This window comes from Chiloscyllium plagiosum, unplaced genomic scaffold (genome assembly GCF_037043375.1).
Source record: "Chiloscyllium plagiosum isolate Xiang-an unplaced genomic scaffold, Cpla_swu_hap1 HiC_scaffold_1, whole genome shotgun sequence".
Lineage (NCBI taxonomy): Eukaryota > Metazoa > Chordata > Chondrichthyes > Orectolobiformes > Hemiscylliidae > Chiloscyllium > Chiloscyllium plagiosum.
In genome coordinates, this window is record NW_028270139.1 from 55,260,297 (window position 1) to 55,276,566 (window position 16,270).

Below are 16,270 nucleotides of genomic sequence, written 5' to 3' on the forward strand. Positions count from 1 at the left end.
TGGGCGAAGTGCTAGCAAATGGGACTAGTTTAGGTTGGGATATCTGGTCGGCATGGACTATTTGTACCGAAGGGCTGTACATCTCTATGACTCTATAACACAACCATTGCGTCATGGAAGAACTGACTGTACCTAAGATTTTGTACCTACGTACCTTTGTACATAAGATGGTGCAGGGACTGGTGACTTTGTCTATTTTTCACTATGCTCATGTATCCCTGGACTCCAGTACACTTGACAATAAAACCTCATTTTAATTCCTCAGGCGAAGGAGCCAAGCGTGAAGTGTAGAGTGAAAATGCACAAAGTCACCGTTTTCAGTGGTTGAGAAGTGAACTTATGGAATATCTACGACAAAGCATGTTTTATGACATGAAGCCACTGAGTAAAATATGTAGGGGTTCGCAAACTATTGGAAGAGAGACAACAATCAAAAAGGGAGATAGATGGAACTCCCAGCGCGTGCGCAGCAGACTAGTGCGTTCGACGATTCCATTCTGTGGGAATCGCCCGTCTCAAAGATGGCGGACGAATGCCCGATCACGTGACATTCCGCGCATGCATTCCGAGACCGACAGCGGAAGTGTGTGTCGAAGAGGGTAACCCGTTCGTTAGCTTTGTCCGCGTGCGTCATGGCCGGGCATGCGCGGGTGGTCTTCTTGTTCGGTGGCTTCGCAGCTCTACTGGGAGCTGCCTTTTACCCCATCTACTTTCGGCCGCTGATTTACACTGAGCAATACAGTGAGTGAGAGAGAAAGGGAGGGGTTTTGGAAGGGCAACAATCTGCGGCGGAGGTGGGCCGGTGGTTGCGGGCACGGCTGGCGACCGGCTCCCCCCCCCCCCCCCCACCTCCTCCCGGATGCGGTGGTGATGTTCTCCCCGGGTGTAGCCTCCACAATAAGGGTCATGGCCTGAGGGTGTGTGACTGGCCATTCTGGGTTGAAAGGGAGCAACTTTCTCTCAAGGTGATGAATCTGTGGAATTCTCTACCACAGAAGGCCCTGGGGGCCAGTTCGCTGAATGTGTTTTAAAAATAAGTACTTTTCTCAAGGTTAGCAGTGCCAAGGTGTTGAAATGGAGGAAGATTTAAAAAAAAACACACAACACCAGGTTTTAGTCCAACAGGTTTATTTGGAAGGACAGTGTTCCCCCGTGCCTGCGGGGGATATGTTCCAAGACCTACTGTGGAAGCCCAAAACCATGGATAGTCATGAACTCATTCGTTTAAATGGGAAATTTACCTTCCTGGCAGCTCCCTGGTTCAGGAATGTTCCCTGTGATATGTTTGGGATACGGTAGCCTGAGGGTAACTGAAACCGCGGAAACCAGACCCGCAGATACGGCGGTCGACCTGTACTAGCTTTCGGAGCATCACTTCTTCATCAGGTAGTCGGCTAACTGATGAAGCAGCAGTGCTCCGAAAGCTCGTACTTCCAAATAAACCTGTTGTGACTGTAACCTGGTATTCTGTGAGTCTTCACTTTGTCCACCCCAGTCCAACACTGGCACCTCCACATAAAGTCATAGAGATGTACAGCACGGAAACAGACCCTTCTGTCCAACTGGTCCATGTCGACTAGATATCCCAACCGAAACCAAGTCCCACCTGCCAGCACCTGGCCCATATCCCTCCAAACCCTTCTTATTCATTCATACATCCATCCATCCAAATGCCTTTTAAATGTTGCATTTGTACTAGCCTCCACCATTTCCTCTGCCAGCTCATTCCATGCACGTACTCCTCTGTGTGAAAAAGTTGTCCCTTAGGTCTCTTTTATATCTTTCCCCTCTCTTCCTAAACGAATGCCCTCTAGTTCTTGACTCCGTCACCCAGCGAAAAGACTTTGTCTATTTATCCTATCCATGCCCCTCATAATTTTGTAAACCTCTATAAGGTCACCCCTCAGCCTCCAACCCTCCAAGGAAAACAGCCCCAGCCTGTTCAGCCTCTCCGTGTACCTGAAATCTTTCAACCCTGGCAACATCTTTGTAAATCACGCCTTGAAAAGGGGGATCAGCCATGATTATGTTGAGTGGTAGATTGCGCTCCATGGGACAAATGCCTACTGTTGCTTCTATTTTCCATGTTACTTTTGCAAGCCCCCCCCATATTATACGCTAGTGTTCTTGCACTGTTGCTCGGTCAAAATCCTGGATCTCCCTCCATCACAACACTGTGGGTCTGCCTACATATGGACTCCAGCAATTTAAGAAAATGGCTCACCCCTATCCTCTCCATGCCAATTAGAGATGGGCAATAAATGGTGACCTTGCCAATGTTACTCTCATTCTGAAAACAAGTCGTTAAAAAGCAAGTGTGAACTTTAACAGCACTGAAAATGCAGTCAAATTAACCATATGTAATTTGACTTTAACAATTCCATGCTTGCCACCTTTTATCAGTTCATGATTATCCAAGTAATTTGTCATTTTTGCTTATGCCATATTTAAATTGTTCACTGTCATTGATGTTAAACTGACTCACTAGGATATGATTGCCAGATTCAATGTTCACCTTTTTTTGAATGAGTGGCTCATTGTACAGACCCCTAGTGCTCAGGCATCATAATTTAACCTAAGAAGAATTCGAAGATTGTGGCTGACACCTCTAAATAATCTCGCATGAAATCAGATTATAGATGTGTTTTCGTAATGTTACTGAAGAGATATGTCACAATTTTATTCAGTTCAGATGAAATTTGTTATTCGTAATGTCAAACAACTTGTTCCTGAATATTTTAACTTCATAGTAAGCTCCACTGTTAGGCATGCAGAAGCATGAGTTTTTTTTTTGTTTCTATCATTTGCGTACCAGTATTCATTTCGTATTGCCAAAATTCTTGATAAGGTGATGGTGAGCTGCCTTCTTGAACTGCTGCAGCCTTTGGGTTAGGGATGCACTCACTGAGCTATTAAGAAGGGCTTTTCTAGGTTTTAATCCAGTGACAATGGAAGCACTGTGATACAGTCCCAAGTCAGAATTGCTTTCCTTAAGGGGAACTGGCAGAAGGCGTGATCCCATTCATCTGCAATCCTTGTTCATTGAGTAAAGACCATAAGTTGGGAAGGTGCTGTTAAAGGCATCTGTGTGATTTGCTGCAGTGCATCTTATCAATGGTACACACTGCTGGTATTGTGTAATGTTAGTGAAAGGAGTGACTGTACCAGATGGGGTGCTAGTAAAGTGTTCTGTTCTGCATGTTGGTGGAGTTGCATCCATCCAGGCAAATGAAGAGTATTTCATCACACTTCTGATTTGTGGCTTGTAGATTGCATCTTTGCAGAAATGGGAAGAATTTGATGCAGAATTTCCTGCCTCTGGCTTGCTGTTGTGGATATTTTCTTAGCAGTGTTCAGCTGGGACTGTTTTTCTGGAGTATTGGAGGTTGAGGGGTGATCTTATAGAATAAGATTTATAAAATCATGAGGGCATGTATAGGATAAATAGACAAAGTCTCTTCCCTGGGGTGGTGAAGTCCAAAACTAGAGGGCATAGGTTTAGGGTGAGAGGGGAAAGATATAAAAGAGACCTCAGGGGCAACTTTTTCATGCAGAGCATGGTACATGTATGGAATGAGCTGCCAGAGGAAGTGGTAGAAGTTGGTACAATTGCAGCATTTAAAAGGCATAGGATGGGTATATGAATAGGAAGCATTTGGAGGAACATGGGCTGGGTGCTGGCAGGTGAGACTAGATTGGGTTGGGATATCTGGTCGGCATGGACGAGTTGGACTGAAGGGTCTGTTTCCGTGCTGTGCATCTCTATGACTCTTAAGTTGTGACACCCTTCTGAACAAGTAGTATGTAAATCTGGGCTTCTTGGTTCAGAAGTAGGCAAGCTACCACAGTGCACAAGACCCTGTTATAGTAAGTGTTTCATCCTAGATGGTCTTGAAGCACCAACCTTTCAGGTAACAGCCGAATGCTTTGACCAGTTCCATCATAGAGACTAATACTGACTGCTGTTGTAGTCGTGGTAGTAGTTATAGCTGCTGCAGTTAAATTTAAGGTCAATACTAACCCCCAAGATGTTATTAATGGAGGATTCGTTCATGATAATCCCATTATGGAGAGATGGTTAATTTTTCTCTTGTTGGCGATGATTGTTGCCTGACATCCAAGTCATACAAATATTACTTACGACCATGTCTGCTCAAGACTGAATGTTGTCCAGGTCTTGCTGTTTTCAGCCATGGTTTATTTCAGTAATTGGGGTACGGCACAAATGATGTTAAACATTGTGTAAATCTCACTTCCTATCCCACTGTAAACGAGGGGTGGATGGAAGGTCATTGGTGAAGCAGTTAAAGGCAGCTGGACCTAGAACACTACACTGAGGAACACCTGCATTGATATCATAGAGATATACTGTACTGAAACAAACCGTTCAGTCCAACTCATCTATCTGACTAGATTTCCTAAATAAATATAGTCCCATTTGCAAGCATTTGGCCCACATCCCACTTAAACCCTTCCTATTTGTATACCCATCCAGATGCCATTTAAATGTTGTCATTGTATTAACCTCCTCCACCTCTTCTGGCAGCTCATTCCATACACGCACCACCCTGTGCGGAAAAAGTTGCCCCTTAATTCCCTTTTTAAAATCTTTCCCCTCTTGCCTTACACCTTTAGTTTTGGACTCTCCGACGTGAGGGAAAAGACCTTGTCTATTTACCCTATCCATGCCCTTGATGAATTTATTAACCTCTATAAGATCACCCCTCAGCCTCCAACGCGCCAAGGAAAATAGCCCCAGTCCATTCAGCCTCTCCCTAAAGCTCATACTCTCTAAACCTAGCAGCATTATTGTAAATCATTTCTGAACCCTTTCAAGTTTCACAACATCTGTCCTTGGAGTGAGATGATTGACATCTAACTACAGCCATCTTCCTTTGTAATAATGTACACAAGCTGGTGTAGATTTTTCCCTTAACTTTCCATTGACACTAATTTTGCTACAGCTCCATAATGCCACATTCAATCAAACATATCTTGATTGAGGTTGAAACTTTATTGCTGGAACAGCACAGCAGGTCAGGCAGCATCCAGGGAACAGGAGATTCGACGTTTCGGGCACAGGCCCAGCAGAGAGTGTTCAGCAGGAGAAGATAAAAGGTAGGGAGGAGGGACTTGGAGGAGGGGCGTTGGAAATGTGATAGGTGGAAAGAGGTCAAGGTGAGGGTGATAGGTCGGAGTAGGATGGAGGCGGAGAGGTCAAGAAGAAGACTGCAGGTCAGGAAGGCGGTGCCGGGCTGGAGGGATCCGGCTGAGACAAGGTGGGGGGAGGGGGGATGAAGAAACTGGTGAAGTCCAAGTTCATCCCCTGCGGTTGGAGGGTTCCCAGTCGGAAGATAAGACGCTCCTCCTCCGACCGTCGGGTTGTTGTGGTTTGGCGGTGGATGAGTCCAATGACCTGCATATCCTCGGTGGAGTGGGAGGGGGAGTTGAAATGCTGTGCTACAGGTTGGTTGGGTTGGTTCGTCCGGGTGGCCCAGAGGTGCTCTCTAAATCGCTCCGCAAGTAGGCGGCCTGTTTCCCCAATATAGAGGAGGCCACACCGGCTGCAGCGGATGCAGTAGATGATGTGGGTGGAGGTGCAGGTGAATCTGTGGCGGATATGGAAGTTTCCTTTGGGGCCTTGGAGAGAAGTGAGGGGGGAGGTGTGGGCGCAAGTGTTGCACCTCCTGCGGTTGCAAGGGAAGGTGCCGGGAGTGGAGGTTGGGTCGGTGGGGGGTGTGGATCTGACAAGGGAGTCGCAGAAGGAGTGGTCTCTACGGAAAGCTGATAGGGGAGGGGAGGGAAATACATCCTTGGTGCTGGGGTCTGTTTGGAGGTGGCGGAAGTGACGGCGGATGATGCGCTGTACATGGAGATTGGTGGGGTGGTAGGTGAGGACCAGTGGGGTTCTGTCCTGGTGGCGGTTGGAGGGGCGGGGTTCAAGGGCGGAGGAGCGGGAAGTGGAGGAGATGCGGTGGAAGGCACCGTCGACCACGTCGGGGGGGAACTTGCGGTCCTTGAAGAAGGAGGCCATCTGTGTTGTACGTATTTTGAACTGGTCCTCCTGGGAGCAGATGCGGCGGAGACGAAGGAATTGGGAGAATGGGATGGCGTTTTTACAGGGGGCAGGATGGGAGGAGGTGTAGTCCAGGTAGCTGTGGGAGTCGGTTGGTTTGTAGTAGATGTCCGTGTTGATTCGGTCGCCTGAGATAGAAACAGAAAGGTCTAGGAAGGGGAGGGAGGAGTCCGAGACTGTCCAGGTGAATTTGAGGTCGGGGTGGAAGGTGTTAGTGTAGTGGATGAACTGTTCAACCTCCTCGTGGGAGCACGAGGTAGCGCCGATACAGTCATCAATGTAGCGAAGGAAAAGATGGGGGGTGGGGCCAGTGTAGTTGCGGAAGATGGATTGTTCCACATACCCTACGAAGAGGCAGGCATAGCTGGGGCCCATGCGGGTGCCCATGGCTACTCCTTTTGTTTGGAGAAAGTGGGAGGATTGGAAAGAAAAGTTGTTCAGGGTGAGGACCAATTCAGTCAGTCGAAGGAGGGTGTCGGTGGAAAGGTACTGGGTGGTACGGCGGGAAAGGAAGAAGCGGAGTGCTTTGAGTCCTTCGTGATGGGAGATGGAGGTGTACAGGGACTGGATGTCCATGGTGAAGATGAGGCGTTGGGGACCGGGGAAGCGGAAATCCTGGAGGAGGTGGAGGGCGTGGGTGGTGTCACGAACGTAGGTGTCAAGGACAATCACTCTTGCTGGATTGTTTCGCCCAGTTTTTTTGTGGACAAAGCAACTTGCTAATTTTTTTACATTTTTGTGTAAATGACAGTACAGCCATAATGCTTACACAGGTTAGCTATTCGGTACTGTTGTTTGCATATTGTTGGGGCCCATAGGCTTTGCAGTAGCAAATTCCTTCAGCTATCTCTTGACTTCATGTAGAGTGAATTGATTTGGCATCTATGATGCTGGACACCTTAAGATGAGCCTGTGATGAATCAGCATTTCTGAAAATGATTCATATCTTGATGCCTTGACACATCAATGTTAAGGACTCAAGTTCAATCTTTCCCAACCTGATACCACTTTGTCTCCACATTTGGTGTGTCTGTCATGCTGGTTGACAGGGCATACTTGGGAATGGTGATGATGGTACCTAGGACTTCCTCTGTGAGGAATAATTTCATGAGTTTGACTGTGTCAGGCTGCTGCTTGATTAATCTTTGGGACAGCTGTCCCATTTTGACACAGTTCCCTAGAGTTTCATACATAGGACTTTGCAGGGTGAACAGGTTTGTCATTGTTGCTTCCAGTGCCTAGGTCAATGATCAGTTGTCCATTCAATTTTCTTCAACTTCGTAGTATTTTGATACAACTGAGTGGCTTGCTCAATCATTTCAGAGCAAGAGTCACCCACAGTGTTGTGGGCCAGGAATCACAATCACATGCAGGCCAGGTTTCCTTCCTGAAGGAACATTAGTGAACTGGATGGGCTTTTTGTGATAATGATCATCTTGAAATTAGCTTTTAATTTTACTTCTATTGACTGAATTCAAATTGTAGCATTTGCACTGGTGGGATTAAACTCTATGTCACCACAACATTACCTGGCCCTCTGCATTATGAATTCAGTGACGTTACCATCGCCTCCCTAGGACGAATAGTATTTTGGAAAGAATGCAGAATAATCACTTGACTGCTTTTTAAACAGGGCAAGAACAAAAGGTGAACCGAACTGGAATAAAGCAGGAGGACATTCAACCTGGAGGTGAGAATATAGAGTCAGTCTATTCTCTGCCAGAGAAAGTATTTGAGGCCAAAGCATTGAATGGTGTTGAGAAGGACTAAAGGTATCATTATGCATGTTGAGAAAACAGGATTGGGTACGGAGTTGGCGGATCAGCCAAAATCATATTGAATGGTGAAGCAGGCTCAAAGGATCAAATGGCCTACTCTATATTTATATTTATATATGCTACTATATATTTATCATAGAAGAATAAAATGCAGCCACCTTATTTAAAGTAGATTTGTGTCTTAAGATTTGATTGATGAAATGGCTGTTACGCAGATATATATTCTGCAAATTTAACCAGATAGCATTGCTTTATTTTGATGCAGTTAGTAGAATCACAATTTAGCTTTATTTCTGTAATTCGTAGCAAGTGGGTATTATTGTAACAGATATAAATCGAGGCTCCTCATTTTATTTGCTTAATTGCTATTACTAATCATTACAGGATGTGGCAGGACACCAGAGCTTTGGCCTGATTCACTGATTGTAGAATTGCTTAGCTTTATCAAAAACATACTTTTTGTGCTGCTTAGCAGGCATGTGGACCTGTCATTGATCACCAGGGTAACATGCCATTTTAAGTTACTCCTGATGCTCTTCCTGGATGCTTTTGTTCATCTCTCATTAAACTAGACTTGGTTACCTGCCTGCTGGATCACAGTCTGCACTTCTACAGCAGATATCCTGTATTGCCTTATAGATGTCATTTCCGAGCTGCCAGAGTTGTTCAATAGGATCATAAGAAGTAGGAACAGGAGTAGGACATTTGATGTCTCAAGCCGATTCCACCATTCAATAGGATCCTTAGGGGAATCATGGGTTACTGTAAAAGTGTAGGAAAGTAGATATGGAGAATATCAGATCAGCCTAACATATACATAAGGACACTGCCCTCACAAATCTGTGGCAAGTTGTTCCAAAGACACTCAACCCTCTGAGAGAAGAAATGCCTTCTCATTCAGTCTCAAATTTGTGCCCCTTTATTCTGAGATTGTGCCTTCTGGTCCTAGACTCTCCCATGAGGGGGGACATCCTCTCCGCATTTACCTTGTCAAGCCCCTTAATCTTATATGTTTCAATGAGACCACCTCTCATTCCTTCCTTAATTCCTTGCGAGATCAAGAATTTGTCAATCTCTGCCTTGAAGACACCCAACATCCCGACCTCCACTGCACTCTGTGGCAATGAATTCCACAGGCCCACCACTCTCTGGCTAAAGAAATGTCTTCTCATTTCTGTTCTAAATTGAAGGGAAAGTGAAAGCAACAGGGAGTATGGAGTTAAATGGAAAGATAAGCAGCAGGATAGCATGTGTGCAGGCGGATTTAAACTTGAGGCAGACTGGGAATGCAGCAAAAAGGAAGGATAACTTAGGACATCTTATGACTTCCAATATCTCTAACGATAAGAAAGTTAGCATTAAGGCACTTTACCTGAGTGCTCGTAGCATTCGTAACAAAGCAGATGAACTAATGGCACAGATCATCGTGAATGATTATGATGTGGTAGGCATCACAGAGACGTGGTTGCAGGGGGGTCAGGACTGGCAGTTAAACATCCAAGGATTTTCAACTTATCGAAAAGGCAGGGAGGCGGGCAGAGGGGCCGGGGTTGCCTTGTTAGTTAAGAATAAAATTAAATCTATAGCACTGAATGACATAGCGTCGGATGATGTGGAGTCTGTGTGGGTGGAATTGAGGAACCACAAAGGCAAAAAAACCATAATGGGAGTTATGTCCAGACCTCCTAACAGTGGTCAGGACCAGGGGTGTAACATGTACCGGGAAATAGAGAAGGCATGTCAGAAAGGCAAGGTCACGGTGATCATGGGAGATTTCAATATGCAGGTGGACTGGGTAAATAATGTTGCCAGTGGATCCAAAGAAAGGGAATTCATGGAATGCTTACAGGATGGCTTTTTGGAACAGCTTGTCATGGAGCCGACAAGGGAGCAGGCTATTCTGGACCTAGTGCTTTGTAATGAACCAGACTTTATAAAAAAATCTTAAATTTAGGGAACACTTAGGAAGCAGCGATCATAATATGGTAGAGGTCAGTCTGCAGTTTGAAAGAGAGAAGGCAAAATCGAATGTAATGGTGTTACAGTTAAATAAAGGTAGTTATGAGGGCATGAGAGAGGAACTGACAAACATAGACTGGAAGCAGAGCCTAGCGGGGAAGACAGTAGAACAAAAATGGCAGGAGTTTGTGGGTATAATTGAGGACACTGTACAGAGGTTCATCCCCAAGAAAAGAAAGATTATCCGGGGAGGGATTAGACAGCCATGGCTGACAAAGGAAGTCAGGAAATGTATAAAAGAAAAAGAGAAATCCTATAAAGTGGCCAAGAGCACTGGGAAATCAGAAGATTGGGAAGGCTACAAAAATAAACAGATAACAAAGAGAGAAATAAGGAAGGAGAGGATCAAATATGAAGGTAGGCTAGCCAGTAATATTAGAAATTATAGTAAAAATTTCTTTCAATACATAAGAAACAAACGATAGGCAAAAGTAGACATTGGGCCACTTCAAACTGATGCTGGAAGCCTAGTGATGGGAGATAAGGAAATAGCTGGAGAACTTAATAAGTACTTTGCGTCAGTCTTCACAGTGGAAGACATGAGTACTATCCCAACAATTAAAGGGAGTCAGGGGGCTGAGTTGAATATGGTTGCCATTACAAAAGAGAAAGTGATAGAAAAGCTAAAAGGTCTTAAAATTGATAAATCTCCTGGCCCCGATGGCTACATCCTAGAGTTCTGAGGGGGGTGGCTGAGGAAATAGTGGAGGCATTGGTTGAGGATCTTTCAAAAGTCACTGGAGTCAGGGAAAGTCCCGGATGATTGGAAGATCGCTATTGTTAACCCCCTTGTTCAAGAAAGGATCAAGATAAAAGATGGAAAATTATAGGCCAATTAGCCTAACCTTGGTTGTTGGCAAAATTCTAGAATCCATCATTAAGGATGAGGTTTCTAAATTTTTGGAAGTGCAGGGTCGGATTAGAACAAGTCAACATGGATTTAGTAAGGGGAGTTCGTGCCTGACAAACCTGTTGGAATTCTTTGAAGAGGTGACAAGTAGGTTAGACCAGGGAAACCCAGTGGATGTGGTCTATCTAGACTTCCAAAAGGCCTTTGATAAGGTGCCACACAGGAGCTGCTGAGAAAGGTGAGGGCCCATAATGTTCGAGGTGAACTAATGGTATGGATTGAGGATTGGCTGTCTGACAGAAGGCAGAGAGTTGGGATAAAAGGTTCTTTTTCGGAATGGCAGCCGGTGACAAGCGGTGTCCCGCAGGGTTCAGTGTTGGGGCTGCAGCTGTTCACGTTATATATTAATGATCTGGATGAAGGGACTGGGGGCATTCCAGCGAAGTTTGCCAATGATATGAAGTTAGATGGACAGGCAGGTAGTACTGAGGAAGTGGGGAGGCTGCAGATGGATCTAGACAGTTTGGGAGAGTGGTCCAGGAAATGGCTGATGGAATTCAATGTGAGCAAATGCGAGGTCTTGCACTTTGGAAAAAACAATACAAGCATGGACTACTTTCTAAACGGTGAGAAAATTCATAAAGCCAAAGTACAAAGGGATCTGGGAGTGCTAGTCGAGGATTCTCTAAAGGTAAACATGCAGGTTGAGTCCGTGATTAAGAAAGCGAATGCAATGTTGTCATTTATCTCAAGAGGGTTGGAATATAAAAGCACCGTTGTGCTACTGAGACTTTATAAAGCTCTGGTTGGGCCCCATTTGGAGTACTGTGTCCAGTTTTGGTCCCCACACCTCAGGAAGGACATACTGGCATGGGAGTGTGTCCAGCGGAGATTCACATGGATGATCCCTGGAATGGTAGGTCTAACATACGAGGAACGGCTGAGGATACTGGGATTGTATTCATTGGAGTTTAGAAGATTAAGGGGAGATCTAATAGAAACTTACAGGATTACACATGGCTTGGAAAGGGTGGACGCTAGGAAATTGTTTCAGTTAGGTGAGGAGACTAGGACCCGTGGACACAGTCTTAGAATTAGACGGGGTAAATTCAGAACAGAAATGTGGAGACACTTCTTCAGCTAGAGAGTGGTGGGCCTGTGGAATTCATTGCTGCAGAGTGCAGTGGAGGCCGGGACGCTAAATGTCTTCAAGGCAGAGATTGATAAATTCTTGATGTCATAAGGAATTAAGGGCTACAGGGAGAATGCGGGTAAGTGGAGTTGAAATGCCCATCAGCCATGATTGATTGGCGGAGTGGACTTGATGGGCCGAATGGCCTTACTTCCACTCCTATGTCTTATGGACCCCCTCTAATTTTAAGGCTATGTCCACGTGTCCTAGTCTCCCCACCTCAATGGAAATAACTTACCAGCGTCCACCCTTTTTAAGCCATGCATTATCTTGTAAGTTTCTATTTGATCTCCCCTCGGCCTTCTGAACTCTAATGAATGCAATCCCAGGATCCTCAGCCAATCATCATATGTTAGGCCTACCATTCCAGGGATCGTCCGTGTGAGTCTTCGCTGGATACGCTCCAGTGCCAGTATGTACTTCCTGAGGTGTTTGCCCAAAATTGGAAACAGTATTCCAAATGGGGCCTAACTTGAGCTTTATAAAGTCTCAGAAGCACATCACTGCTTTTATATTCCAATCCTCTTGTATGTATGAGAGTGTAAAGGGGTATAAGTCTGTGAGAGGGTGCGTGTGAGTGCAGGAGTGCATATGTGAGTGTATGAGAGAGAGAAAGTGAGGACTGCAGATGCTAGCGATCAGAGCTGAAAATGTGTTGCTGGAAAAGCGCAGCAGGTCAGGCAGCATCCAAGGAGCAGGAGAATTGACGTTTTAAGCATGAGCTGAAGAAGGGCTCATGCCCGAAACGTCGATTCTCCTGCTCCCTGGATGCTGCCTGACCTGTATGAGAGAGAGCTTGTGTATGAGAAAGGGTCTGGAGGAGTGTGTGTTTCTGTAGGAGTGTGTATGTCTGACTGTCTGTCTATGAGTGCACTCACTTCCTGCATGCGCACATTCATGCAGACTCTCTCATATGCTCACACGTACACTCCCACACTCTCACACATGCACCCTCTCACAGATTTAGATTAGATTAGATTAATAAGATTCTCACTGTCGACCCTATCTAAACCCCTAATCATCTTATACACCTCTATCAAGTCACCCCTAAACCTTCTTTTCTCCAATGAAAACAACCCCAAGTGCCTCAGCCTTTCCTCATACGATCTTTCTACCATAATAGAACTTAGTGTGGAAACAGGCCCTTCGGCCCAACAAGTCCACACCGACCCGCCGAAGCGCAACCCACCCAAACCCCTACATTTACTCCTTCACCTAACACTATGGGCAATTTAGCATGGCCAATTCACCTGACCTGCACATCTTTGGACTGTGGGAGGAAACCGGAGCACCTGGAGGAAACCCATGCAGACACGGGAAGAATGTGCAAACTCCACACAGTCAGTCGCCTGTTTTTTATTTCCCTTTACACTCTCACACATACACACTCTTTCACAGACACTCATAACCCACACCCATGTGCACACACCCAAACACCTATAAGTTTGTAGGGTGAATTTGTACTTGCAGAATTACATTTTACTTTGCTCAAAAACTGCATGAATCCATGTAAGATTCTGTAAATCCCTTCTTTAGATTAGAATCAGTCTGAGCATTGTAGCACAGATAGTGTCACACAGGGCAATGCATTATCTGGGCTGGCATGACACCAATTGTTAAAGTTCACTTGAGAATGTAACTTTAAAAAAGTTCTGCGATTTACATATGAAAGAACTGAAACCAACATGGTCATTCTAAAAGATGAGAGACTTAACACACAATCTAGGTCTTTTTCAACATGTGATTTTAGTTACATCACATGTAAACTTTTGCTATAAATTGTGTCTTATGATCTTATACTCCACAACCACCTGATGAAGGAGCAACACTCCAAAAGCTAGTGCTTCCAAATAAACCCGTTGGACTATAACCTGGTGTTGTACGATTTTTAACTTTGTATACCCCAGTCCACCACTGGCATCTCCAAATCTTGAGTAAAGCTAGGTGTCAAGCACATTGCTGTAACTTTGGCAAGATATATAGGCTAGATCAGATAAAGATGTCAGGTTTCCTTTTCTTTGAAACATTAGTGAACTAGTTGAGTTTTCACATCAATCCAGTAGTTTTATATTGACAGTTTCTTTTGTTTTAGATTTATTTCATAAGCTCACCTTGAATTTCTGAGCTGAGTTGGGGTTTGAACGTATGTTCTGTAGAATATTAGTTTGTCTCTGGGATACTAGTTCAGTAACATTACCAGAATACTACCATATCCATGGCTCATTCATGACAATATATAACTTGGCCCTGTTCAGTTAAAATTTCACTTGACAGCAAATGTTTAATTCTAATTTTTTCAACTAATTTATTTTTTTTAATTGTGCCTGCCTTCTTGAATGTGAATACATTGAATGTATAATCTCATCACAAAAAATTCAAAATACAGAGATATTGACATTATGAATATTTTATTTTAAGGAATGAAAGTCTGGTCTGATCCCTTCAATAGGAAGTAACCTCATGATTGACCCGTTTTAAGGAAGAACCCTTCAGAGATTGACTATTTTATTCAATTATGTCACCGTGATGTGGAGAAAGAATTCTAATACGCTCTGGTTCGTCACTTCATTTAATTTATTAACGATAACATTTACACTGTTTGAAATACGTTTTTGCATTTAAATTCCCAAATTGTCAACATTTTCCGGTATAATGTTGCCACAATTAAAATGGATATTTTTCTCAAACTGCAATTTTGTGATTCTATTGAAATTCAAGCTATATGGTCAACATGTTTATAAAGCAAAATTTTAAATCTACAAGGAAAACAACGTTGTCAGCTCATATCCCAAATAACACTATAACTTTAACATAACGAAGCTGTAAGAATTAATAAAATGTTCAACCTGTAGCTTCAGATATTCCAATGAAAGTCACCAAAAATGTGTCAATCAGTTGTCAAATTCTCATCTCAAAAACTTGGAGAAACAGCAATCCATAAAGTTTCATAATTATATAGACTTGCTTTAAAAACCTGTTGGGCAGCATGGTGGTACAGTGTTTAGCACTGCTGCCTCACAGCACCAGGATCCCAGGTTTGATTCCAGCCTCGGGTAACTGCCTGTGTGGAGTTTGTACATTCTCCCTGTGTCTGCATGGGTTTCCTCCGGGTGCTGCGGTTTCCTCCCACAATCCAAAGATGTTCAGGTTAGGTGATGCTAAATTGCCCATAGTCAGGAGTGAATATGGGGAATGGATCTGGGTGGGTTACTCTTCGGAGGGTCGGTGTGGACTTGTTGGGCCAAAGGGCCTGTTTCCACACTGTAGGGAATCTAATCTAAATAACTAAAATAGCCTGAAGTAAATTTTGTGGATATTCGTTTTAAATAAGAAAATATGTTACAGAGTAAAGTTTTGCAATGCATCAGAACATAGTTCTGTAAAATCACAAAATTTCTATATCTTCTGGATTTTCTAGTATGTCACAGGTGAAAAAATGTCAAGTGAAAAGCTGCTGAAGGTTGTGTGCTGTCCTTTCAAATTTATCTGGAATATGTATATTCTACTTGTATACACTTCTTAAAATGTGTGTTTTGCCTAATGAATGAGTGTTATGAAGTGTTTCATTGAATAAAAAATGCTGTAATCATGCTCCCCTGACTATTTCTTTGTTAAAGAGTGAATTGCATTGTTTATACAATCATTTTAATTACAGATGTGTACAGTTGGGTTTGAAAGAACAATAAAGAGTATTGCGTACAAGAGAAAAAGTTCTCTCAATTTGAGCACCAAGGTGGCAAGTTCCAGGAACTGCTTGTTGTCGTTTACTTAATGCAGTGAAAAGTAAACTTATTTTAAAATGATTTGTATTTATTTAACAGGAAAGATCAGCAAAAGATTAGTGGGCGGCACGGTGGCACAGTGGTTAGCACTGCTGCCTCACAGCGCCAGAGACCCGGGTTCAATTCCCGACTCAGGCGACTGACTGTGTGGAGTTTGCACGTTCTCCCCGTGTCTGCGTGGGTTTCCTCCGGGTGCTCCGGTTTCCTCCCACAATCCAAAAAATGTGCGGGTCAGGTGAATTGGCCATGCTAAATTGCCTGTAGTGTTAGGTTAAAGGGGTAAATGTAGGGGTATGGGTCGGTTGCGCTTCGGCGGGTCGGTGTGGACTTGTTGGGCCGAAGGGCCTGTTTCCACACTGTAAGTAATCTAAAAAAAAAGAGAGTATTAATCATACTCATCTATCTGTATACATATTTTGAGTTTTGTCTCATATCTATTGCACCTTAGTGTTGAATGTTTATAAGAGAACATGTAGCTGAAATTATCATGTTGCATGATATAAAATGGACATTGACCAAATGCATTAAAGTTATTCATAAGCTGGGCTACAAAAGGAGGTGTTTTAAAATCAA

At 44.0% G+C, this 16,270-nt stretch overlaps 1 protein-coding gene across 1 annotated transcript; it reads left to right on the forward strand.

The window, feature by feature from the left end:
- Window positions 1–586: 586 nt before the first annotated feature.
- smim20 (small integral membrane protein 20) lies at window positions 587–15,506 on the forward strand. Its single transcript, XM_043693608.2, has 3 exons — window positions 587–741; window positions 7,710–7,766; window positions 14,334–15,506. Exons 1-3 carry the CDS (start codon window positions 633–635, stop codon window positions 14,369–14,371), a joined length of 204 nt encoding a protein of 67 aa, XP_043549543.1. The 5' UTR covers window positions 587–632; the 3' UTR covers window positions 14,372–15,506.
- The last annotated feature ends 764 nt before the right edge of the window (window positions 15,507–16,270 follow it).

Bases quoted from the DNA above. Each gene is read 5' to 3' on its own strand.
- smim20 (XM_043693608.2), top strand. From the start codon at position 633: ATGGCCGGGCATGCGCGGGTGGTCTTCTTGTTCGGTGGCTTCGCAGCT. The intron at 742-7,709 runs GTGAGTGAGAGA...CTTTTTAAACAG, and splicing joins GATTTACACTGAGCAATACA to GGCAAGAACAAAAGGTGAAC. The intron at 7,767-14,333 runs GTGAGAATATAG...TTTTATTTTAAG, and splicing joins GGAGGACATTCAACCTGGAG to GAATGAAAGTCTGGTCTGAT.